Below are 25,619 nucleotides of genomic sequence, written 5' to 3'. Positions count from 1 at the left end.
GCATCTTCCACATTGTGTGTATTTTTCATTACCAGTATTTTCCTGCTACTGGAATGAATATAACAAATTTTTTTGCATGTATTCAGTTTGAGATGAATTTCTGATAAATATTAAATAGCCTTTCTAAAACAGTTTTGGTGGTTTTTTTTTTACCTAAATACCAACAATTCTTGTTAAATCCTGTTTTGAGCTTGCTTGTAGGAATATCATGAGCACCAGTGTCAAAAGTTCTACCAAGATCAGTATAAATAACTAGTAGGATCAAGACAGACGATTGTTTTTCAGCATCCAGACATCTTACCAGCTATAGAGATAGTAAACTGCCTCTTTGTACATTCTGAATATTAGGTTTCATTACTAAAAGGTCTGCATCCCTTCTTTCTTCCATAGGAATTGACAGTGGAAATAGTGGGTATCTCCATCCAAGTGGTGTCCCCTAGGTCTGCGTGGGCATTCTTTTGCTCATCAGCCTCACCCAGGCAGTTTGGGCTGCTTAGCCTCTCTCACTGAGCAGGAGGTGAGCAGGACACATCAGGCCACTCTGCTGAGCAACTCCAGACAAACCTTTTTGACCTGTGTGTAGTTGTATTTCTGCTGCTGTTAATGTAAGTACATTGTAATTCAGTGACCACTGAATACTTCTATCTTTTGTGAGAAAATGGGAAAAAATGGTTCCTTAAGACCTTTTTTATTGTTTATTATTATTACTTTTAAAAAGGGGATAAAAGACTAGGTAGTCCTAAGATAATTGACACCTTGTTTTACAGAAAACTACTGGTGTGGGGTTTTTTGTTGTTTTTTTCTGGTTTGGGGGGAGAGGAGGGGAGTTTTTTGGAAATGCTGAAGAAGCCAAAGAGAACAAATGGTGGTGTTATAATAAATAAAACATGCATGTAAAACCTGTCTAACTTGGTTAGCCCACCAGACTTAGGCAGTCTCTTCTAAACATTATTTGTGGATGTTAACATCTGTTTAAATCAAGCATATGGGAGAAAAACTGGGTTTTTTCTTAATGGTTCAAGCCTAAACTTTTTCCTGCTTCTCATGACTGTTTTTTTCTTTATATGGGTTTATGTTAATTGATAGCAGTATTCAAGGTTGTCTTGTTTGCCTATCTTCCTTTTAGGTAATTTGAAAGTGTATCATCAAAAAGCTAGCCTCAACAAATCAGTTGAGAGGTAGTAAGTGCCTTGCTGGCACACAGGGAACTCCTCGAAACATTGTCTACGGATCCTAGATATGCATTCACCTGAAAATAGTTCCTGTATCAGTGTTAGCCTTTCTGTTCCAGCTTTAAAATCCACAATGGTTGCATAGAACCTGAAAACTCATACCTAGGGAACTTCCTGTGCCTTACTGGAAAAGTATTGAAAGACAATATGACTTTTGGCAAGTCTGCTGTAGGAAACCCATGCATAATTAGTGGAAGGGAAGTGTCAGTCTGAATGTGTTTTTACAAAATTAATTATAAATACCTAGATTGCATCTTCCTCTGTATTCTGATACAGAATTTTCTACCAAAATAGAGACTTCCAAACCTTTTGATTTTAAAATATTGCTTTTGTTTGTTATCAAACAGTATTTTGTATCTTCCTTGTATAACAAGCTTATGACTTATCAAAAGTTCAGGATTCTTTCACTAATTTATTTAAAAAGCTATATTAAAAAAAATGTAGCACAACTTAAATCTTATAGCAGTTGATCAAACTGCCTGTTATAACTCCATTTGGGTTTTGGAATAAGCATGAAAAGCTGAGAAAGTTTTCATTCTCTTATACCCATTATCTAAAGATTAGAGCAAATGCATGTACTTTCTCATAAAAACAATACAGGGTCACCAGTTCTGACTCTTTGCACTTTCCATTAATTTGTCAATTTATCAGCTGTATCTTGCTGATAGAGTGGAAAGAAGGACAGACTGAGATTAATTAAATCTTCTTTGATATTTAACTTTTTATTTAGATCTTTGGGATCCAAGGAACTCCAAGCAATAATCAATCAAAATCATTCCCGTCTGTCTATTCTCAGTAGAACCATAATAATAACCAATTAATACAGGTCTAGACTGGACAGAAAGGTGGTAATTAACCCCTACAAAAATTGATTGCAATTAGCAAATTTCTGGTGTAGCAGAAATCACCAGTTAAGGCCCTTTTGCAAAACAGGTTTAGGATTCAGCTTGCTCAAAGTATTGAAATACAGCAAAATTTTTACTTTGTTCAGGCCTTTTTTGACCTGGAATAAGGGATGAAGGCTTTTAGATACCTTGAACCTCATTTTTAAAATGACCTGCCAATGTATCAGTTAGCTAAAAAAGTAATCTATGTGCATCGCTTCCCATAATTTGCTGTGGTTCCACTTCCTTTGAAGTATTACTGCCCTAAAATCAAAGCACACACACACACCATTGCAGAGTGTTTTAGAAATATACAGTGTTATTCTGGTGACACCAGGTGTTGAAAGTAAAAAATGTAATGCATTATGTATTCAGAAGCATGCCTTTATTAATTGATAGTTATCATGGGGTAAATGGTGAACTAGTTTGTAATTTGACAATAATTTGAGTTATCTTTTTTGAAAGAAATGTTCATTTGCTGAAAGTCAGAAGTTACTTGATCTTTACCTATCTTTTTAAGCCATATCAAAAAGGCAAAATTAAAATGTTATATGGTTTCTCTTCTTCATATGTTTTAAGTAATATACTGTTTCTTGATTTATATCTGGTTCTCTAATTATATTATTTAAATTTTTTTCAGTTAATTAGCATCACTAAGTAAGTGTTTGCTTAAAGAATGCAGAAGTGAAATTAACTGAGATTTCCAAATGTCCCTAGATACTATCAAATCTGGGAGAAATGATGTTCAGAATAATAACATTATTCCTGTATTTGGGGATTGGGAATTACCCAAGTCTGCTGTAATGCACAGTATTTGGCTGGGGGGAGTGGCACTGAGAGGGCAGTGATTGATTTGTTTAAGAGCTGAAAGGTAACTTTCTATGAGCAAGTTGGGCTAAGCAGTTGTTTAATAATGTTTTGTGAATTTTCAACATTGTGTGAATAATCTTTAATATTTTCAGGTAGCATCATTTTAAGTCCAAAAATACAGTATTTGTTTAATCTGTAAAATCATCCCTTCTTATTTCAGCTTTTCATTGTCAAATGCATTTGATGCAAGGGTGTACCAGTGTTCACCCTTTTGAAACCCCTTGAAACTCCCAGGCCATATTTGCTATGAGCCAAGACACTTCAGTGGAAGCAGTCTGTTATTAAAAGCATAGTGCTGACTTCTCCATGGTATTTACTGGAGACTGTTCTCTTTAGTTGTGGAATAAAAATAAATTTTAAGTGGTACTTGTAAATTTACTTTAGTAGGAGGAATGTTGCTGACAAGAAGAGCTGTTGATTTTGTATTATATATCAGAGTGTACCGAGAGGCGTGTTTTGAAAATGTCTGTGGATCCCAATGCAAGAAGAAACTTTTCACTTAGAAAGACATAGAAGTTTAGGACTTGTTGTTCCTGTCATACTTATCCCATTCACTGACACTGAAATCGGAAAAAGTAATGAGTGAATTGGAGGATACTCTACCTACTACTGGATTTTTGGGACCTACTTGGAAGGGCAGGATCCCAATAAAATGAAGCCCATTGCAGCAGGTATGAATTGTTTCCTCATTTCCACAGCAAACCCTGAAACAGCATGAATATAGTGATCCCTTGTCACTTGTGCCTCGTGTCCCCCGGTATAGACAATGACGTGGCAGTTACCCTTTCCATGCTGAGATCTGTGCGTTGGCTTTGGTCTGCTTTGTTGACAACTAACGTAGCCAGTTTAGCCGTGCTCCTTTCTCTTAATTTTGCCCCATGCTTGGGGAGTGCAAGGCTGATCTTGTGGGCAGATACTAAGGCTAGTCAGAGGATATGCTAATTTATACTTGAGGCTTAATCACCTTTGCTTGGGAGCTGTTACAGTCCTAGATTGGCTACATCTTAAGATGTAGCTTGAGGCATTCAGGACATTTTATACTGTAACATCGCCTAATTCACGCCTCTTTTCTCAACACAAAGTCTAGATTGAGGGATAGGTGTAGTTGGATGCTCTTCTAGACACTTAAATGCTTTAAGATATGTGAGTTTCCTCTGACGTGCACCCACAGTAATTTGAAAGACTTAAGTCTCTAGAATGCTATTTTTATTAAAAAAAAAAAAGTTCCTTTTCAGCTACTCTATATGCTATCATGAAGCAGAAATGTATTGCAGATTTAAACCACCTGGTTTGTAGAAGTAAAATCCTTCAAAAAGCTATTTGAGTGTGTCCAGAGCAGGGCGACCAAGGTGATGAAAGGCCTCGAGGGCAAGACTTACAAGAAGTGACTGAGGCCACTTGGCTTGTTCAGCTTGGAGAAGAGAAGGCTGAGGGGAGACCTCATAGCAGTCTGCAGCTTCCTCAAGAGAGGCCGTGGAGGCAGAGATGCTGGTCTCCTCTCTGGTGACCAGCAACAGGACACGAAGAAATGGAATGAAGCTGCATCAGTGCAAGTTTAGATTGGACATTAGGAAAAGATTTGTCACTGAGAGGGTGGTCAGTCACTGGAACAGGATCCCTAGGGAAATGGTCATGGCACCAGGCCTGACAGAGTTCAAGGAGCATCTGGACAATGCTCTACGTTATATGGGTTCATTTTAGGCAGTCCTATGAGGTGTGGGGAGTTGGACTCCAAGATACTTAGGGATCCCTTCCAGGTTGAGAAATTCCGATTCCTTTATTGCCTTGAAATGATGAGTCCCCAGAAGTTCTTGTCTGTGGTCCCCAAGCATATGTTTTTGCACTTTGTATCATTAAAAGCCATCTTATTTTAATTACAAAGTTCATAGGCCATCTAATATGTCTGCAGCATGAACCAATGGCTCCTCTGGATGCATCACGCACACATGTGGGTAGGCACACAGCTACTAGCTGTAGCAAGACCACTAATAAATAAAACAACATTGATTCCTGAGGAATATGACTGGTAACTTCTGTCTGTGCTTATTACATTGTATTTTAATATAGTCCCTTAAAACCCTCCCTTAACTAACTTCTTGTTTGCAGACAGTTCTTCTCTATGACTTGGTCTGGAGATATTTTCACTGCATATTAAATAATGGACTCCAAATCTATTGTGTTATCCTTGTCCAAGCAGGTTGTTTAATGACACTGGCCTGGCTTTTTTGCATTCAGAACCATATTGCATGTTATTCCCTTTCTCATTTTCTTCCAGTACTTAATTCTGCTCTTCTTCCTTTATTAAGTTAGTAACAGAAATTCTTTCTCAAAGGTCACTGAAAAGAGGCTGCAGAGCATGTATAAAACTGTTTTCACTTATGTAATTTTTTTTTAAATGTGGCTCATATAAATGTCTGTATAATTCAGATGATTATTATCTAATGTCTTCCTCTTACAGCCTGAGCCCTGGTTTAAGATGTCTTTCATTAAAACTTCCTTCCAGGCATCCTGGACACTGCTAAGGAGAACTTGAATTAGAGTAAATTCTGCATGCCATCGTAAAACCAAAATAGTTTTATTTGCAATTGCAAGAATGTAGCTATGTAGAGATAGGGAATTATTTCCACCAGTAATTCTTGTGAGACTCTCGTGGCTCCAGGAGAAGATTTAAGGGCTTGTCTCGCTGGTTTTTCTCGTTCTTCAGTAAATACAGACCTGTGTTAAATTTTACATTAGACTATAGAACCTGTTGCTGCATCAGAGACCAAAGCACTTTTTACCTGAAAGTAACATTTAATTCCACATACAAATTGGAGATTTCTTGTCTTCTTATCTTTGACTCTACCAGGCAGGAGGATATTTGAGATTTTGGTCAGTACGTTTTCTGGATTTGAAAGCAATTACTCCAGTGCCTTGCTGGAGTAATTTCAGCCTTTTTTGGATATGCCCCCAGAATATGTATTTGTTTCTTTTGTGTAGAAGATAGGAGACCAGTAAATGTATTTACTTTGGGATAAGGATGCTTTCTCTGTTGATAAAGGAGGGGAGGTATGTTTCAGATTTCATTGCAGGATTTGCAAGTCTTTCTTTAAGAGCAAAAATGAAGACCAGGACAGTTGAAATAACTCATTAGTTCTCTTTTCATTACAATATGTGACTTTTTATTTGTTCTGTAGTAAACTTGGTACTAATTTCTAAGCAGAAGTGATATGCCTCGGTGGGACTGAAGTAATTATATACATCTGTTCATGGTCCTTTGTAGTTTTGAATTGGTGTTCTGGTTTGGTTTGTATTTTCTGACCTTTTATTATATTAGAAAATGGTGGAAGGGATTTGTTGTTGAGATATGGATTGGGTTTTTATTTTTTACTTGCATTAAGCTGCAAGCTGAAATTCACTTTTAAAAAAACCTTTTTATTAAGTAAAACATAGTTTATCAATGTAAGACTTGGATATACATTTAATTAGTAAGGCAAATAAAACAACTGTAGTGAATTAGAAGAGAATCACAAAATCATTTAGTTTGCAAAAGACCTTTAAGATCATGGAGCCCAGTCGTTAACCCAGCACTGCCGAGTCCAACACTAAACCATGTCCCTAAGCACCACATCTACACATCTTTTAAATACCTCCAGAGGTGGTGACTCCACCAGCTCCCTGGGCAGCCCACTGAGCTGATTTATTTTGTTACCAATGTGTCACATGTTAAATATTATGCTTTTCCAAAAATTTGATTCATGGACTGATAGGATGGTATAAGCCTTCTTCCTTAAAAAAAAAAAAAAAATCCACTTTTCCTTTTGTGCACCTTCAGTAACTTTGGTCCTCTAAATGTCAGGAAGGGCCTTTCCTTCTTCCGTTGCTGTCTGGTGGCATGCATACAAATAAAAAAGCATTAATGTTAGTGTATCTTCTAGGAGTATAGATATACTTTATTGTCTACTACGCCTTCTGAATCTCACAGAATTTGTATAACCCTGCTTCAGGGCCAACGTGCTTGGCCATTACCCCACACTATCTGTACCCTTTCTGGTGGAATATTTAAAATAGTGTTTACATTTAGATCTGGTAGTTCCTCCAGTACAGCTGGTTTTAACTTTCCTCTCTTCTTTTCCATGGGCCACTAACACTTTACAAGCAAAGCATGGCTCTGTGTAGAAAATCCTTGTGTGTTTATGTATGGATGCAGTAAATACATATGAATTACCTTTTTTTGGCCCTTAAAGGAGCCTGTAGTTTCCTAGGGAATCATGGGTTGAAAAAAACAGTCTTTGGGGTTTCATGATGTTTCATTTCTGCCGTGTTGGTCAAAGGTTTGTGTTTTAGTAGCTAGTCCGTGCTGGGGTAGGTAGTAGTTTCTGGAGGAAAAATGCTGCAGTGTAATGTGTTGCTGTTCCCAGATTTATACCTGGATTTTTCTGTTTGGCTCATTTAGTGGAGCAGATTTTGTTCCCTGAACATCTGCACTTTCATTTGGTTTTTAGTGAGGTTTGAGAAGCATCATGTTGCAGTGACCTCTCTGCATGGTGCTCCAAGGCTCTGGCACCTTGACTCATGCCAGGGAGACATCCTGCTACTGCCTGTGGAGCCACTGGCTGGAGTGGCCTCTGCGATTTGTTTGGGATTTCCAGCTGACGGCCCTCCCAGTCAGCCACATGGTGAGGCCCAAGAGGCACCACTGGGCACTCGCGGGGCTGCCGAGTCTCGCCTGCAGCCCTGGGCCTTGGCACCTCCAAGGAGCCAGAGCAAAGGCATAAGATGGCTTCCAGAGCCACAGGCCCCTGCGTGTAGGAGGCTGCTTTTGCTCAGCAATGGGGTTTTATTTGACATCTCCCTTCCAGGCTCAGTTGCAATCCCAAGGGACAGTGCTGTGCCATGACCTGGGCACCTATCCCCTCAAAGAGCATCATTGTGCAGCTGTTCCCTCATTTCCCTTGTGGAAAGCCACCTCACAATCCTACACAAGACCCCATCTTTTTTGTCTTCCCGTTCTCTCTCTCACCATCCTTTCAGTGTAAAAAAATGCATTCCCATGCTTAGGTACTCAAAGTTTTTGTCGTGTTTCACAGACTGGGATGCTCTTCTCGGTCCAAAACAGTGAACTGACTGCTCTGGGTATTGGCATGTAAATTAATGTGCTGACCTTGCAGGGAAACCATCCAAGCTGCAGGCTCTGTCCCCAGTTTCAGGATGTTGGTGGTTTGAAACTCTGGGCTATGTTCTGCATCTCAATGATGGAAACCACTTCAAATTCATGGTGGCATAGCAGGGCTGCCCTATCAAAAGTTGTTTTTCTACTTTTTCCTGTAACAGCAACTGGCATTTACAGTTAATGCTCCATTCTTATAGGTTGTTTGTTGTTTTTTTTCTTTGTGTAGATACCACAGTTTAAGCACCTATGCTAAAGGTGCAAAGAGGAGATATTTCTACATATACCATTTAAGTTAATTGTCGTGTACTTAAAACTGCATCATAAGGACTCACCTGCTTGAGTGGGATTTTGAGAAGCCACCTAGTCTGCTGCCTTTCCCTAAGGCAAAGTGAACTGTAGCATCCATGATAGTTTGAGCAAATTTTCAAGAGTTCCAGTTTTTAAGGCTTCAACACTGTTTACTGATTTTCACTTCACACGCCAGTTGCCGCTCAAGAATAAGATGCTTGATGTATCTCTGTGTTCTTCTGAAACATCAGTCTGCTGCTCAACAGCACTGAAAAAGGCACTGGGGTTAAAGGAGTGTGAACAAAGCAAGAAACATGATTTATATCCGTGTATAAATCCATGGTTTATCCATTCTCAAATATTTCATTTCTGGTTTCCCTATGTCAAAAAACCGTAGAAGAACCAGTAAGGAGCACTTTTTGTTTGGTTAAATACATGTGGTCTTGTCAGCCTAGAAGAGAGCAAGCACTGAAAAAGTATCTGGTGGCACTGAGGAGGTACACAGAGACCCTGAGTTGGAGGAAGGTGAAGCAAGCAGGCATCAGGGAAAGACCCTAAAGTGATTTGTGTCTCGTGCACCCATGTGGAGTCACAGCATGGGTTTGCCTACCGTGCTGCTGCCATTGCTGACACAAAAACAGTCACGTGAGCTCACAGAAGGAAAAGGCCTTTACACACCACAACACTTGTCACTTCTGGCTTGGGAAGGGCCTGGAACCAAGTCTGGAAAGGCATTGGTGTTGCCTTGCCCTGTTCTTGCACTCTGATGCTGAAGTATCTGTTGTGGACCACCCTCTGATAGAGGGCAGTGGGTGATCAAGCCTTTATGGGGTCACTTGTTAAGATTGTTCTTATGCCCTGTCCTTACAATTAGAAAGCTATCCATATTAATTATTCCGTGCAAAAATGTTGGCTTACTATGTGTTTGTGTATATGGAGAATCAATTGCTTCTTCTATAAAAGCTTTCCCCATGTTGGTAGGTGATTGTGCCCTGTCTCATCAGCTCCTATTTAAGCTCCTGCTGGTTCAGTCTTTAACCCAATAAAACAGTCCTGGAGTCGGTGCTCTGCCCTGAGCTCTTTCTAACTACTTTTGAAGTCCACAGGTTTCTGAATTGAGGTCACAAGGCTTTGCTGAGGCTCATACAACATTACTTAATATAAGGACAAAACATTACTAGTATTAGTAATACTAATATAATACTCTCTTGAGGTGTCAACTTTTTTTTCCCTCCTCAATTCAATTTGTCCACATCCATTGACTTTCCATTTTTTCATCCTCCTTTTCTTGTCCTCCTTGATGTGCTGGCAATCCCCTCATGTCTCTGCACTCTCTAGAAATTTAGTCTGTTAATCAGTCTAATGTTGTGTCCATTTTGTTTCTGCATCGCATCTCCAGCATCTTTTTGCACGTGGTGGTTTTATCGGATTGTCACTTTGAGACCTTCTCACAGTCACTTTGGGAATTAAACTCTTTCTGTTAGTAGTAAAAATTAATCTAATGAAGTTTTTTCTATGCAGTACAGTTGAAAGTGACTTGAAGTGTTTTCAAACAGACAAAAGGCAAATGTTTGCTGTGATGCCAAATGGGTGCAAGGCACGTGAGCAGTGCTGTGATTGATGCTTGTCCAGAGGGCAGGCGTCCTCACTCTGCCTCCTAGCAGATACTCCAAGATACTCCAGCTTAAGCGCAGGCGTATTTGTTGGTTTTGGGATGTGAACTATCCAAGGAAGAAATGAAAAGAATCTGCAAAGGAGGTTAAGTGGTGCTTCAGGTAGTGCCCGGTAGCATCCAGCGTGGCACTGGTTACTCCGATACTCCTGTTTGTTTTCACAAACCAGCACCTCACAGTTTCTGAGCGGATGACCGCTGTGAGGAGACCGTAACCTCTTGATTTCAAAGGAACCATCGTTTCACTGGTGCCTCTGTGGTTAATGTAAGAAAGGTGTCTTGCCATAAACTTTTTCCGAGGTATTCAGCAATGTTGGGAAGGGGTCGGCCTGGGCAGGAAGCCCTTGTCTGTGCTATAAAGAAAATAGCAAGCAACAAAATGAAAGCATCAAAGGACTAACAGGATGCAGTCCCAGGAGTCCTCTCTGGCATGTTAGTCCTTCTTGAAAGTTAGCATTGAGTGAAGAGTGACCTTAAAACTCGCTTCATTCAAACAGACTGGGCTCAAGTTTAAAGTTCAAGGCATTTTGTTTTTTCACCTGTTTCCTACAGTTTTTAAGAAACTTCTGAAGAATTAATGTGTAACTATATCTGGTCACAGAGCCAATGTGGAGAATTTTTCTCAAGGGAAAATAATGTTACTGTATGGAGTGAGAGAAATGGATACTTTCTGAGTGGAGTTTTATTTTCTTGAAACTTTTTCGCCCTAACCCACTGCTACCATGATTCCAAACAGCCCTGCAGCCAGCATAACACACACACTATTTCTTACTTTATTTTTGAAAGAAGCTGGTAGTTGTCTGAATCGTGGTGAAAAAATGATTTTTTGCTGAAGGTGCTCCTGCTACTTAGGAAGCAAGGTCTTGCTTTGGGTACAACCTGTGAGCAAAGAGCCTGGTTGCAGCGGGTACACGTTGACTGAGCCAGTGACTGGCCACGTTGCCGCCCACCCCCCTCTCACCATGCTGGAACTGTTGGGCCTGAGAGCGAAAACTAAAGCCCTGACCCAAAACTCCATTGGTAGGAGAGGATAGAGGTGGATACAGAGCTGCAGCCCTGCCAGTGCTAATGCCAAGTGGCAACCTGGGCTGCTGGCTGACACCAGTTAAGAGCCTCTTCTGGTTTTACCCAGCAACATCCACCTGTATGAGCCTGAAGTAGTTACTTTATTTTCTGATCTTTGCATCTTATCTTATGAAGCAATTAGTAACTGATCCCGTAAGTAATTTGGCAGGTTGTCTTTCATAGATAAAAGAAATAGTTTGCCAAGATGACATACAAATTTTACTCGTGCTTCCCCATGCCATTAAATTTTAATGATTCTTGCATGAATATTTCATGAAAGTACCTTCTGAATGGGTTTGTTTAGTCCTGGCAGCTAATACTTAGTATAGAGTTTTGGGGGGTTTTGTTTGGTTTTTGGTAGGTTTTCTTTTCCTCTCAGGTAAGAAGTGTCAAACTGGATTAAGTGAGAAAAGGCAACTTCTTGTTGGTGATTCAGCAAGGGGATGCTTGTCTATAACTCTTTTCAGCTGCTTAGTGGAAGCCTGTGAAATGACCCTCAAATACAATTCTGCTCTGTGCTCTCTGGCCACAAGGTGGCTAAAAATGTTGTGAAAGCCCATGATATGCAAGTGCTTTAAATGATGCTAATACATCTGCAGCCTTTCTGCAGCGCAACACACGGCACACGGGAGACGAGATTTATTGTGCATAAAATTGCATATGTCTTATTTATATGGAGCGGCGTTTAGAAAATGTTATTACCAATAACTCCTCAGCTGGAGGGCTGGGCTTGGCTTTGTTGTTGGTTTTTTTTTTTTTATAGGAGAAGTCATTGTTCCCAACCCATCCAGTGTGAGCAACAGGGCCACTGTGGACCACAGCGGTGCCATGGGGAGCTCAGTGGCCACCTGCCCATGAAGCCACAGCTCCATGAGTACATCAGCCTCAAGGCTCTACACAAACTGTGGCTGAAAATTCAACTTCCCACTCCATCTCCATTTGTACTGCCTGCTAAATCCATCTACTCAAATGCTAAATCGGAAACACTTGTCCAAACCTGGGTTAGCAAGTTCTTTTGTTGCTGTTGAATTTTGTGGACCCTGCATGAGGATGACGGGTGTGTTCCTTCAAAGGGGTGATGTTTCCAAGCAGCCAACTGCTGTGCCATCAGAAACGGGTACTTAGTTTTTACTGGGTTTAGGAGTGGTAACACTCTTTCCTGCAAACTTTTTGGAAGCTTATCTCCAGCTGTACAGTAGGGACAGGGCTTTTGTTTAATGGAAATGAAGCATATCTTTTTCTTACAGATGCATCACTCACTATAGAGCTTTTTATGTGCGTTTTAGGTTTCCTTTTTATTTTTTAACTTATTAACTCTGACAAGTAACCTCTTGGTTGTGAACAATTTAATTCACGATTCATTTTTCTGATTCAAAGTGAACACGAGTGCCCTAATCCCCTAATGGGAATTAATTGCATGTTTCAGTGCTTAACTCTGATCCTTTCTCAATCCCCACTGGGACAAGTTTCTTCCTGAAGGATCTGTGTTTGTTATTCAAAACACAGTCTAAAAGGTAATGATTTTTCTTATAAAAGAGACTTGGGCTGACTGAATATTAATGCTCTTCTTATTGTGAGGGAATGAGCTACATCCAAAAAAAACTCATTTATGTCATGAAGAATAAATTACTCTGAAGTATATCTGATAAAATACAGGGGGGGGAAATCAGCATATTCTTTTTCCCCAGTGGAAGCAGTTTGTCAGTAAATAAAGGCACAGTTTTTGCTTGGAAAACTGTATTTTGATAGAGAAAAACTGTTTACTTCGCCAAGGGGGAAATTGCTTTGCTACTGAGGATTTTAAATGACACTGCTCTTGGCCAGCAATGCACCCTTTTGGATAACTGACCTAACAGTTTACTAAAATAAGAATAAATAGCAGAGAACAGATTGCATTTCTACTTCCAGTCTGTTTTTAAAGATTTTTCAAACTTGCAATACACTGTTTAATGCCCTCTTCCCAAGAGGAGCTGCATATGCTCCTTGGGTGCATCCACAGACAACTGTGGATGAGGCAGGCTCTGCCCAGTCAGCGACCAAGGGTAAAATGTGGAAAAACATCACAGTGCAAGAACTGCTTCTGCCTTACAGAAACAACAGGAGATAAACAGGGCACGGTGTGAAAAGTAACACAGGAATGATGGAGGTACCTTTCCCCCTCCACACACACCATTCAGTAAAGTCAGTCTTTTATCCCATTTAAACCAATTTTGAGTGTTTCATGCTCACAAATAAAACAAATGGTCGTGCAGGGTCTGTTTTCAAGAGAGGTTTAGCACATGTGCAGACCAGCTACCTGAGGTGCTTTAGCACTTTGGGGTGTCTGTCTGGGGACAAGAGCAGCATGGCCTTACCTAATAATAATAATAATGGCCAGTCTTCGCGAACGAAGATTTGGGGAAAGGTCTTTTACCTTTCCAGCCTGCGCAATGGATTTTTTAGGTGAGACACAGCCTGCGCTGAACTGAGCCCACCCTTTAATCCTAAGGTTCATCTGCCGGGGCCAAGCAAGCTTGGACAATGGCAGTGAGGTCCTCAGGACGTAGGTTTGTTTAGAGTGACCTTCTCATAGATGGATGGCCTCACAGGGCTAACGGGTTCCATCTGCCTGGGGGACTGGCTGGATTCGAACCTGGGTTGCAGAGGTGAGAGTCCTGCACGCTAACCACTAGGCCACCAGGGGTCCCCAACATGGCCTTACCTGGTCTTCTGCCAACAGCCATAGCTTCCAGTTTCATAAGGGCTGAAATACCACATCTCTCCTCCCACAAGCCCCCAAGGTAAATAAATGGAAGGAACATGCACAGCTCCCTCAGACAGGAGGGGTGAAGGGGTTTGGGAAAACATGACCAGTTCTGCAAATCACCTCGTATTTACAGCCATCGTCATTCCCCTCCCCTGAAGTAGCAGGACAAACTTCAATGGCACCTTTCAGACAGCCCCTGCTTGCTCGGGAGGTGGTTGTCACAGGCCACCCCACTTCCCTCCCTGGAGCCCACAGCTTGCTGTTCTGCATTGGTTGGTCACTCAGCATGTGAGACCTTGGAGCTGGGGTTATTGCAAATCCATCAGCATGTCCATGAGATAACTCAACACCAGGTTACATTTGCTTTTGGGGTGTCACTGAGCATGGCACCACACACTTGCTGCAGCATGATGCCTGAAGCCCCCTAATGTTTTTTTATTTTTCTAATTTTGTAAGCCTTATAAGTTTTATAGGTAATAGAAGTAGATTTTAGAAACAAACCCCTTTCTCTCTCCTCCCTGTAACACCCCTTAGTTTATACATTCCTTAATCCTCTCACCCCATTCCATACCCCCCATATCAACCCTATTCCCATATCCAGTAGAAGATGTTTTGTCTCTTGTCAAGGCAAGCCTGTCTTGTTTGGAGAACGCTTATATCTTGGCCTAAACCGCAGGACAGAGTCAAAGAACTGGGTGACTCTGCTCTCTGTACCCCAAAGATGAGGAAGAATGATGAAGAGGGGGTCCCAAAAAGCCCCCCAACCCAATTCCAGGAGGCGGGCCAGGGGGTGGACCAGAGCAAAAGCCACGGGGAGGACACACTTGAGATTGGCCAGATATTGTTATAAATGTAACATCTCGGGCACCGCCCGGGGTGCGCGTCGTGTAACATCTCTATTGCCTTGGCAGAATTAAACCCTTTCTTATCTCACCCCAGCTTACGGCTCCTGAATTTTTTCGTAGCACCAGCAGAGCAGGCATCAGCACAGCTCACACAGTGGTGGGAAAGAGAAAAATTAAAAAGGGTTGAGAGCTTTTCCTGAGGTGCAGGAATACGTTAGCTGACATTGGGGATTCCTTAGAGAAACCATGGGATGTAATTTGGTTACGGCAAAGAACTACAAAAGGTTGACTTTGTTCTGGTGTGTTTTGCACTGATGCATTTTCTATCTGAAAATTTTCAAGATAGTTAAATTTAGTATGATACTTAAATGTGATGTAGGACTACAAAGAGCTAGGCTTTTGCATGTGTCCAAACAGCCTTGCATGTCTGAGGTGCCGTGGTGTGGGTGTGGTTCTCCAGGGCAGCCACATGGTAACAGATGCCTTTGTCTTTCAGCTGCTTTTGCAGGTACCATGGCCCGTGTCTTTGTCTACGGCACACTTAAGAAGGGCCAGCCCAACTACAAGCACATGATCAACACAGCCAAGGGGCTAGCAAAATTCCAAGGAAGGGGCCGCACAGTGGAGAAGTACCCGCTGGTGATTGCAGGAAAATACAATATTCCTTACATGCTGAACATCCCGGGGACGGGCCACCATGTTGCTGGGGAGATCTACTCAGTTGATGACCAGATGCTGCAGTTCCTGGATGAGTTTGAAGGCTGCCCAGACATGTACCAGCGTACCCTGATGAGAATCGAGGTGGTGGAGTGGGAAGGGAAGGGTGGTGCCGAGGGCATCCTGGAGTGCTTCGTGTACAGCACAGCCACATACCCGCCTGAGTGGGTGGGGCTCCCCTACTATGACAGTTACGACTCCTCAGGGAAACATGGCCTCTCCTACGTCCTACGCGAAAGCCGGGAATAGAAATGGGAGGTAACACAGCCTGGCCGAAGACGTAGTACTAAGCACGTGTTGATCAGTAACCTTTCCAGGAAAGCCGTAATACCTTTTTATTAAAATGCAGGATCTCTTGTAACCTTCCCAACCCAGAAGCCTTGGCGCTAGAGTTGAAGTCCTGTAAGCCCAGAGTTGGAGACTCCCTCCCCAGGTAGTTCAGTGTCCTCCTCGCCCCCACTAACCTGCTGCAAAGAACTGGGTTTTCATGAGGGGTAAAAACTGTGTATATGCACACCCGGTCTGGGGTCTAATTATTTCCTCAGTTTCCCCCTTTGCCTTGGTGCATAATGGAGGTCAGTGAAAGGCAGAGGAACAGACTAATTTTATGGGTTTTTTTCCTGAATTGACAAAATTTCATGTGTAGTTCTCCAAGGTGAATGGAATAATGATGATACTATGCACTAATAGCTGAAACTGATTTAAAAGTCATGTCTGCAAAGTAAAGCACAACTCACGCTGAATGTTGACTTGTAATGGTATTTAGTAGGTTACTGAAGATACTCTGTGCTTCTAGACAAATAGGAACTTACTGAAGAAATAGAGAAAATTTAAAGATTATTCTTACTCTGCACTGCAGTGTGTTTTTTTTGAACTGGAAAGGTGTATTTTTAAATAATGTTTAGTTTTACAAGGTACTGTGAAAAAATACTAAGATATTATAAGAAAATTATATTTAAAATTATATTTTTAATTTAACATTCTAAGCACTTTAGGTTCCACTTCAGTTCACTGAGTGACTGTAGGATTTGGGGGGGCATAGGAGGGGTGAGTGAAGTTGAGGGCCAGGAAAAGCAAACCTACACTGAAGCTGTTGTGAGCACTTACTGTCAAGGTGACTTTTTGCCAAGCACTTTAATGTAGAATTTGCAACCATATGCAAACTGAGCTTTCTATTGGGGGAAAGATTTTTATATACAATATAAAAATATCCAAAGTACCTGTATTGTGATTATTGCAACATTTAAATTGGGGAAAAAATATGTAAAGAAGACTGTTGTCCCCCTGACCCAACCAACTGTGCTGGTTTCTGTACAATCTGGGAAAATCGTGGCTTTCTGTTGTTACACTCCTGTGCCTTATATTTTCCTTCAACTGCAGGGTTTGGTACAAATATACAGTACAGTATACAAAGCTGCCAAAGGGATGGGAGCAGGGAATGTATGCCACATGCAGTGAGCCAAAGTACAATTAAATGCACTTATGATGCCATTAGGAACAACATTGTACTTTTGCTTCACTGCCAGTAGTCCTGTGATGGCCAGAGGAGATCCACAGTAGAGAATCAGACCAGGGATCCCGGGTAAGGAATCAGCCTAAACTTCAGCAGTAGTAGGCACTGCTGCATCTCATCTAGAAAAACAGACAGAAAGCTTTTATGTTGCTGGAGTAAGCAAATTAAGTAATTTGAAAGTAGAATACTTGTGTCTCTTTACACTACTTTTTTGTTTAGGGCAACCTGCTGTTGTGTTGAACTGTGCTCCTTTAGGAAGGGCCAGGATGGCAGTAAGGAGATTTCGAGGGAGATCTGCAGAGTGTCTGCCTCAGTTTCTCCAACTTTAACAGCATTGATTTTCCTGGAAGACAGGTACTACCCAAACACTCTCCTTCCTCATACTGATGCATTTTGTAAACTAATTCACTAAGTAGATCCCTGTCCCTTGGCTGCGTGATTTAGTTAAAGTTAGCAGCGTCTCAATAACATGAAAAATTCCTCTTCAGTCAGAAGTTTCAAGCAGAATCATGAACTTTTCAGGTTGAACATGAGTCACCAGCCCTGCCACAGATTGTTTTCATCCTTCACCTTTCGGTAAAGGGCCCAGGTGTCTCTGGCCAGTGGGCTGCTTTCTAAGAAGCGGCATTACTCTGTACTTCTTAGGCAAGAAAATGAGAGCAGGGCAGCTCCTCTTTGTGGCAGTGGTCAAGGCACAGCAGGAAGGGTGACTTAGAGGTATGTAGAAAGAACAGCTGTGGGAGGTGAGCCCAAAGACGGGAGTAGCCAGTGTCCTGGCCCAGGAACGGGCAGCAGCAGAGGCCTAGGCAGGAGCACAGGGACCGGATGATGCTGCAGAACGCAGGGACTGCATCCAGTGGGCTGCAGCTGCTGACTTAGCAAGCTAGGGCACAGGATGGAATAAGGAGCCTCTGTTAATCACAAACTAACATTTTGGACCCAGTACACTTCCGGTATCTACATCATCCTGTGGGGCATGGAATTCCTGAGTGAGGAGGAGAAAATACTCCTTGCCCAAGTCACCAGCCCTTTTACTTCTGTTTAAAGGCTCTTAAATATTCCTCCTCTCCAGGTCCTCTCTGGTTTCCCATACTGGATACACAGCTTTTCCAGCATGATATAGTCTTGTATTATGAACAGTCCTAGTTCTTCACACAGTCTTTAGTAAAAGCCTCTGCACAACAAAAGATTGGAGATTTGGTCTCCCTTTCCTGTAAGAATTCAGGAGGAGGCCTGGTCTGAGGGACAGTACCTGCCTCTAGCAATACTTTGGGGCAGCTAAAGGGATCTGAGGACAGTGCCACCTCCTTGTTAAGACTTGCATGCAGTAATCAGTATAAAGAAAATTAAAGGGAGGGGCAAAATTGAGCATGGAGTTTGAATAAAAGACAAATCCCTTAAACTTGAAATGAAAACACACAACAAAAGTCTGCACTAGCAAAATAAAGCCTCTAACCTGTAATTTAAATCTAGTCTATACAAAGCATTCAAAATATTACAATAAATCTGATCAGAATTTAAGTCATTGGTGATACTTGTGCAGCACTTAAACAGAGTGTAGGAGAACTGCTCAGTTTACTCAGCGGTTAATTTTTCGTTCTTGCCAATAATTCTGTGCAGCCTCGCTGGGGCCTCAAACCAGAGACATTACTGTGGAGAAGACAAATCAGATAGGGCTTTTGTTGTGTTTTCTTTTTTTTTTTTTAAAGAGGCTTTTCCTGTTTTAAAGCAGAAATGGTATTTTATTGATTTTATTTGATCCTGAAAAATCAAAGCATTACAAAGGTTATGTACAAGTATTTCTGAAAGTAAAAATCTGAGATCCATTGCCAAGTTTTAACATCTGTGTTTGCTGTCTTAACCACTGATACAGTAAATATGCCTGCATTAAATCTTGCGCATAGTACTGTCCATTTTCTGTGTTGAACTGCCTTAATGTTACTTTATGGATGAAAATAATAAAGGTTTAGTTAATTCAACAGTGTGGAGGCAACCTTTCATTCCAGTTCCACCAGCAGATCTCCTTCTCCAACAGTATCACCAGCTTTGCAGTGCACAGCTTTCACCTAGGGTACAGAAACAGCAGTAATTTAAAACCTTGCTCAGTAACACGGTGAAAGGAATGTTTCAGCTGACATGGCTTATATAGAGTATCACATCTGCATGCATGGGGTAAATGGCCACTGTGCAACATGATGACCACCCCGGGGATCACAGATGCACATCTGCTGGAAGGGCCTTAAGACTGTGACTGCTCAACCTCCAGTGTTCAGAGTCCAGCTGAGTTTTGAGTACCTCTGAGAATGGAGACTCCAGCACCACTCCAGTGCTTGACCAAATCATGTCCAACCCCCTCAGGCAACTACCACTAGCTGGTTTTCTTAAGACAGAGGTACTTGAAGACCTAAACATCAGGTGGAGATAGCACTTCAAAAATTCAAAAGCACTTTTCTTCCACCTGGTTGCACTGCTGTTCATTTACTACTAAAGTTTTATATCTTTCAGAGGACAGGCTGACACTCCAACACTTACGCTGGGAGTGTTTCAATGAAATATTCCACTATTTCTTGCATTACAGTTTTTAAGTATAGCTGAATTTGGGACTGGAGCCATGAAATGGGTTTCTCTCAATCCCCAGACAGCTGGGATAGATGATTCGAATCTGAATTGTGATCCTTTAACATAACTGAACTTGGCAAAGGGCTACCACTGTCAAATAAATGCAGCTACATCTGTAGATGAATTGTATACTCATGTGCAGATTCCTGAATTTTAAAACACAAAATCTTATACTAGTCCCTTATTTCCTTCATAAAAGGCTGCAACATATTTGAATACCCTTTCAGCATATGGAGCTCCAGAAAATATTTGAAGCTTTTTATTAGAGTTTGCTTGCAAGATTAATTCAGAGCTCACGCTGACATGCCCAAATCCTTGTTCAGCAGTTGGCTCATTTTAATAATTCAAATGCTACCTTGGGCTCTTAAAGGAAATCCACAGCATACCCAAAGTACCAGGCTACTATGGCCACACTATTGCCCACACCCATGTTTGACAGTCTGCTGTAAGCAGATCTCTGGCTCTGTAGCATAGGCACATTCACAGCACTGGTCAAGAAATGATGCTGAACACTACACGGGGAAAAACAGCGTGATATGTACAAACAAGGACTTTATTTCTGAAATCAGTAGCTAGGCAGCCTACCTGATTCCTGAGCCTCAATCTTTTAAGAGATGAAAACTGTGTGAAAAACATCCTACCTCTTGCTTTTCTTTTTCTACAAAGCCAAGGTTCAGCAAACATTGGAGCTAACTAGTGTTTCAAACTCCCCAGTGATTTCTGAAATGCAGCGGGGCCAGCTTCTTCTTCTGACCCAGGCACAGCTGTCCCATAGAAGACAGGAGGCATGCCAGTTCCTCTCCATCTTTCCCTCATTTTTAAACCACCTGCAGCTGGAGTAAACTCAAAGTAGACAAAAACAAGCCACTTTTCTCACAATTACAAACAGGAAGATGGGGTTTGATACAGAAAAGGAATTCAGTCAGGAATGAAAATGGGAACATCTTTCAGCTGAAGACAAACGAACCGAGTTTCAAAACACAGTTTCAAAGCATCAAAACATGGACTAACAGCCAGTACCAAACATCCCATTCCTGTGGACGGGCCAAGTTATTTTAGCACTTAGAGCCATGACTTTGCACTGCAGAAGAGGATGAATTCTGTTTAGCAGCTTCATTTCTACACAGCCCAAAACTTTTCTTTTTCAAATTCTTAAAATTCTAAAGAATTAAATAATTTCCTAATTATTATTAAATTTGGGGCACCAAGGGGACATTGCAAGGCACACATCAGGCCCACTGCATAGCCTGTGCACCATTCACATCCCACCTTGAAGGATTAATAAGCCAAACACAGCTTTTACGTGGCATCTGTACACAATGAGTGGGAAATATTTCTTACTGGGAGAAGTACAAGCAGGATTTTAAGGAATAAGCCTATGGATTGCAGAACACGTTGGTGGGAAAGGGAGGGTTAAAGAAAAATAAATGGGGGGAGTGAGAGAGGGAATGGCATTTTAATTACAAATACTCACTAGTTAAAAACAGTGGAGGCAAAAAGCAACAATAAGGGGTTAAAAGAAGCAAAGATGAAAAACTAAATGCTTGGAAATATTAATCAAGTGAGAGAATAAATTATATAGAAATCAATGCATGAAATGAAATAATAAAGTAGCAATGTCAGAGCAACAGGAAAAGGAACATACTCCCTCTCTCACTATTTTTTTCTCTTGAGACCCAATTTTGCACTGGATACACTGGAAGAGGCAAGCCCTGGGACCCAGCCTCAGTAACAATTTTAGAGCTGTGCCAAATAAGCCTTTCTTGTAAACACACAAACAGTCCTTGGCATAGAGGGCTGTCCTAAAATCTCGGTGAACCTTGCCAGTGGCTAACCCCATCCCTGCCTGGAGAGTCGGGCTCCCTGCTGCCTCCCTCTGGGATGAGAAGCCTTGCACTGGGGTTTGTACAGCAGGGAGAACAGAGCGGCTGGACCCCAGGCAAACATGGGTTGGGGCAGGTAAGGAAATAGGCAACAGAAGAGAATATATACCCAGATCCAGACTATGCTCTCCCATTGGAAAGGATGTATCAGGGGCCCATGTCTAGGTGATGGTTTCAGGCTGTGAATTATAATCTGACACAGGGATGCTCTGAGGCCCCAAGTTGGGGGCTGACAGTCCCCAAACCAGCTGGGGTTTAAGGCATGCCCTCGTCATATAAGCTTAACTAGTTCCTGCCCTGAGCACTCGCTTTGGCACATCCTACACTGCAGGAGAGTCCCAGCTCAAGGGCTGCAATGCTGATCCTTCAGAAGATATCACAATGCACAACCTTGCAAAGCTTAACAAATGTGCAGATCTAGGCTTGATATTTAACAGTCACAATAATTAAAAAATTGCTTCTCTCTTCCTCCTGCAAAAGCATTTTCTATGCCTTATTCTGAGTGGGGTTTTTTAATGGCAAATTGTTTGCCATTAAATAATTAACTGGCAAAGAAATGTCTCTTCTTCAGTTGCTCTCTGGAAAGATGAAATTTGGAGAAATGGTCTGCAACACCTTTCAATTCAACTTGGCATTGTAACATCAGAGAAAACAAATCATTTAGGAGAAAGAGAGTTATATGAATTTACGAGGGCAGTAAAACTATTTCCTGCTGTGCTATCTAAGGCTCGGAACTACTTATAACAGCATTCACAGCAGATGCAAATGTTACAAAATTAAAGACACCTCACTTTGAAAGACTTACAACAATCAGACTTAATTCCTTAACAACCAGAATCTTCTTTTTTTCCTTTTTGAATTCTATCCTGTTTGACAAGCTGCATATGGTTTTAAGTGACCCAAGGTAGCTTACCTTGCCTGTTTTAGCAGCAATCAGACTGTTCTGCATTTTCATTGCTTCAATTACACAAATCTCTTGACCTTCCGAAACCTGGTAAAATTCAAGCAGTATAAAATGAGAATAGAGCATTTGAAATTTTCTAAGTGCAATGATTCTTCTGGAAAATAAAAGGATTATTTCATTAAATGCTATAAATGCTTTCATGGCACAAGTCAAGTCAGCCAGTTACACAGTCACAACACAAATGATAATCACAAAACTGGCAGCAAGATAGGGAAAAAGGAATCACCTACTTAAAACTATCACCCCAAGCAAACCTGAAAGGCTCCTCTCCCACCCCATCTATTCAGCTCCAACTTCTACAGTTCAGACTTCACATCCACCACACTTCAACATCAATTACATCCAGAGCAAAATTTAATTTGTGCATTTTTGGTTGGGGAACTTTTGCTTTGCTTCCCTGGCAAAAGGCCCACAGATACTAATACTGATTCAGAAGCCAAAAGTTTCTTGGCACATATCCAGGGGAGCTTGGGCTGGAAGCTCCAGCAATACCCAATAGGCTAATGCTGAGGAGAATGTCACACCTCTGCACATGGCAGCATCTGGATGGCAGCTGATGACTTCGGACTGACAGAAGGGAGGTGAGGAACCACTAGCTCTCATCCACAGGGGAGGCATCGCAGAGGCAAAACCATCATTTTCACCACAGCTGAGAGCTCTTAAAAGGGAACACTGAAGTTTCCTCTTCTGCTTGTTTGCACCCTGCTAACAGGCATGTGCAAGCTCAAGGTCACCAGTAACCCACTGGGCTGCTCCGCTCAGCTTTCTGTGCCTCCCAGTCAGATCCTCCCTCCAACATCTTGTAACACACTGCACAGAGGAAACAGCCACTCAGGGCTTTACAGTGGTTGAAGGGGCTGCCTATACATGAGGGGAAAACCAGGGGATTCAGAATTTACCCCTCCTGTAACCCAGCAATCAGCTAATCATCCCATGAAGATGATGTATGCCAGAGAGGGAAGGGTGCCAGGCCCTATGTGCCAGGATTTAGGACTTGTGCAGGTACACCCCTCCGGGATGCCTGGTTCCAAGTGCCCACTGCAAGTCTTTTCATTGGGCTCTTTTGTAGATGTAATCTGCTATTCCCTTATTATCCCAGCAAGTTTAGGATACTTTCACTCTGATGTTCAAGTTTCAGCAAAGATGGTAATCTGAAACCTGCAGAGGTCTGGTTTATGCACTGTTATATGTGCCAGTGCCAACAAAATGTGTTTGTTTATACACATACAAATATACACATAGATATATTTCTCTAATTATATGTAAAATGAATAATACATATCTCAGGACAAGTGTGTACCACTTTGGAGGAATATATTAACAGACAGATGTGAAGTCAGAGATCAAATGCACATTGCATAAAGAACATTACAAAAATTTAAATAAAGCTTTTTTTCACTAACAATGACTGAAAAGCACTGATGTCTGCCTAGAGGCTCTAAGCAAGACAGAAGAAAAGACATTAAAAGGTGCTTAACACCCTTTCTCCAACACACTTCAACTACACTATGACAGGTTTTAGAAGGTAAATATGGAAAGTATTTGCTATGGGAACACGGTATATTAACTGGATACAGAGAATAACCAACACCCAACACTTCACCTGCAGAAATTCCATCCTGAGCTTCAGGTGAGCATTTAAGTCATTAGCAGTGTCAAATTTGGTGAATAGTATCAAAGACTTGCTCTTTGTCCCCAGTTATTTCCCATCTATTCCATTTCCCTGTCTTTTGTCTCCTTCCTTCCTTCCACACCTGCGGCTCTGCCCATAGCCTTGTCCCACCAGCTCACTCTTTCCTTTATTGCTTCTTCTCTCTTCCTCATCTCACTGCTTGGCTTTTCTTCCATCGGCTCTGAACTTTCTGAGGTTAAGAGGAAGCTATGAATTATCTGCTACTGACTTTAAAAGAAAAAAAAAAAAGGCAAGACTGTTTGTTGGAGGGCTTTTTTTAAATAATGCTATTATTAAAAAATGCATTTCAAAAGCAACTTTGCCATCCTCTGGCTAAACTCAACTATCAGAGAGCCAACAACATGGGCCTCTAAAGGTTGCTGAAGACTGAGATGCCAAGGAGGACAGATCGGAATCCAGTGGCCTAATTTCAAGGGCACAAGAAACTCTTTTCTTGAGCCCTGGTGCGATTTAACTGTAACATGGCTTCATCAGGTGGACAGTGTGCAAATGAACCAGTTAGCAATTATCTAAACAGAGTTCTGGAAACACATCTACTGCAAAAATACAGAATCTGTAGATCTTAAGTAGGGTGCTAAAATGCCAAGAAGTATTAGCAATTGTGGGATGGAAATACCCCTTAATCTAAATTTCTTCTCATTTTCTTCCCTTTCTCAAAAATAAAGTTTTGCGCTTTATATAATACCTGCTGGGTTGATGACAAGGGAATCAGTGTCTGGGAAGGAAATAACCTCCCTCAACCCACAAAATATATAGTCAAAGTATCCAGATAATATCTAGAGTCTCACTAATTTGGAAGGGAGAAGGCCCTCAGCAGGTACCACGTGTGAAAATGCTGTGTCAGTACTTCTGATGATGCGCAATTTGTTGAAAATTACCTTGGCGTAAGTCTCACTTAAGCACAGAAGTTTAATTACTGTTCTTATGTTAAACCTCTACAGCTCTGCTCATTGTGTTGCAAAGCAACAAATCCCAAAATTAGGCACTTGTAACTCTCTTTTCTCTTTTTCAGCCTTTTAAGCATTGTACGCTTTCTTTCATTCCATAATTGCACATATCCTTTTACCTGTTATTTAGCCTACAAATGAAAACTGCAGCGATGTGTACAAGTTCTTGCTAACTTATTTAAGGATTTATCTGGACCACTTTTAGTGCTGCATTTTCACTCTATAATTTACTTCTTTCGGTAGATGGTAAACCAATGTATAGCACCATCTTTACATTTCAATTTAGAGAGGTCCCGGTGATGACCCAAATCTGTCAAAAAAAGGCAACTAAAATCAAGCAAAAAATCTGATGGATTGGAAGCAAGTAAAATAAAAGGGCTCTTTTTCTTAAAAGAAATAAATCTCAGATATCTTTTTCACACAGTTATGATACAGACAAATCAACATTTACACTGCTTGGTGTATCAAAATAAATTAGTGATTAACTGTTAGACCTGCAGTCTACATTTTATCACTGTCCACTGCACAG

The 25,619-nt window shown here is 41.4% G+C and overlaps 2 protein-coding genes across 4 annotated transcripts in view; one reads left to right on the top strand and one right to left on the bottom strand.

The window, feature by feature from the left end:
• The window catches only part of GGACT (gamma-glutamylamine cyclotransferase), a 30,755-nt gene extending 11,792 nt beyond the window's left edge, over nucleotides 1-18,963 (top strand). Inside the window, exons 2-3 of one of the 3 annotated variants that reach the window (XM_027674680.1) lie at nucleotides 391-605; nucleotides 15,251-18,963. In XM_027674680.1, coding sequence (XP_027530481.1) covers nucleotides 15,268-15,720 — 453 coding nt within the window. In that variant the 5' untranslated portion in view covers nucleotides 391-605; nucleotides 15,251-15,267 and the 3' untranslated portion in view covers nucleotides 15,721-18,963. Of the gene's footprint in view, nucleotides 1-390; nucleotides 606-6,556; nucleotides 6,563-15,250 lie in introns of those variants that run through there. The other 2 variants (XM_027674681.1, XM_027674682.1) reach the window with 2 other exon arrangements.
• The window catches only part of PCCA (propionyl-CoA carboxylase subunit alpha), a 281,091-nt gene continuing 274,175 nt past the window's right edge, over nucleotides 18,704-25,619 (bottom strand). The window contains exons 24-25 of the mRNA XM_027675186.1: nucleotides 22,400-22,477; nucleotides 18,704-19,050 (exon numbers count right to left, since the gene is read on the bottom strand). Of these exons, the coding sequence (XP_027530987.1) occupies nucleotides 18,982-19,050; nucleotides 22,400-22,477 (147 nt within the window). The 3' untranslated portion in view covers nucleotides 18,704-18,981. The remainder of the gene's footprint in view (nucleotides 19,051-22,399; nucleotides 22,478-25,619) is intronic.

The sequence above is a fragment of the Neopelma chrysocephalum genome, unplaced genomic scaffold (genome assembly GCF_003984885.1).
Source record: "Neopelma chrysocephalum unplaced genomic scaffold, ASM398488v2 Primary Assembly neopelma1_25, whole genome shotgun sequence".
Taxonomy (NCBI): Eukaryota; Metazoa; Chordata; class Aves; order Passeriformes; family Pipridae; genus Neopelma; species Neopelma chrysocephalum.
This window is presented reverse-complemented; position numbering and strand designations above follow the sequence as displayed.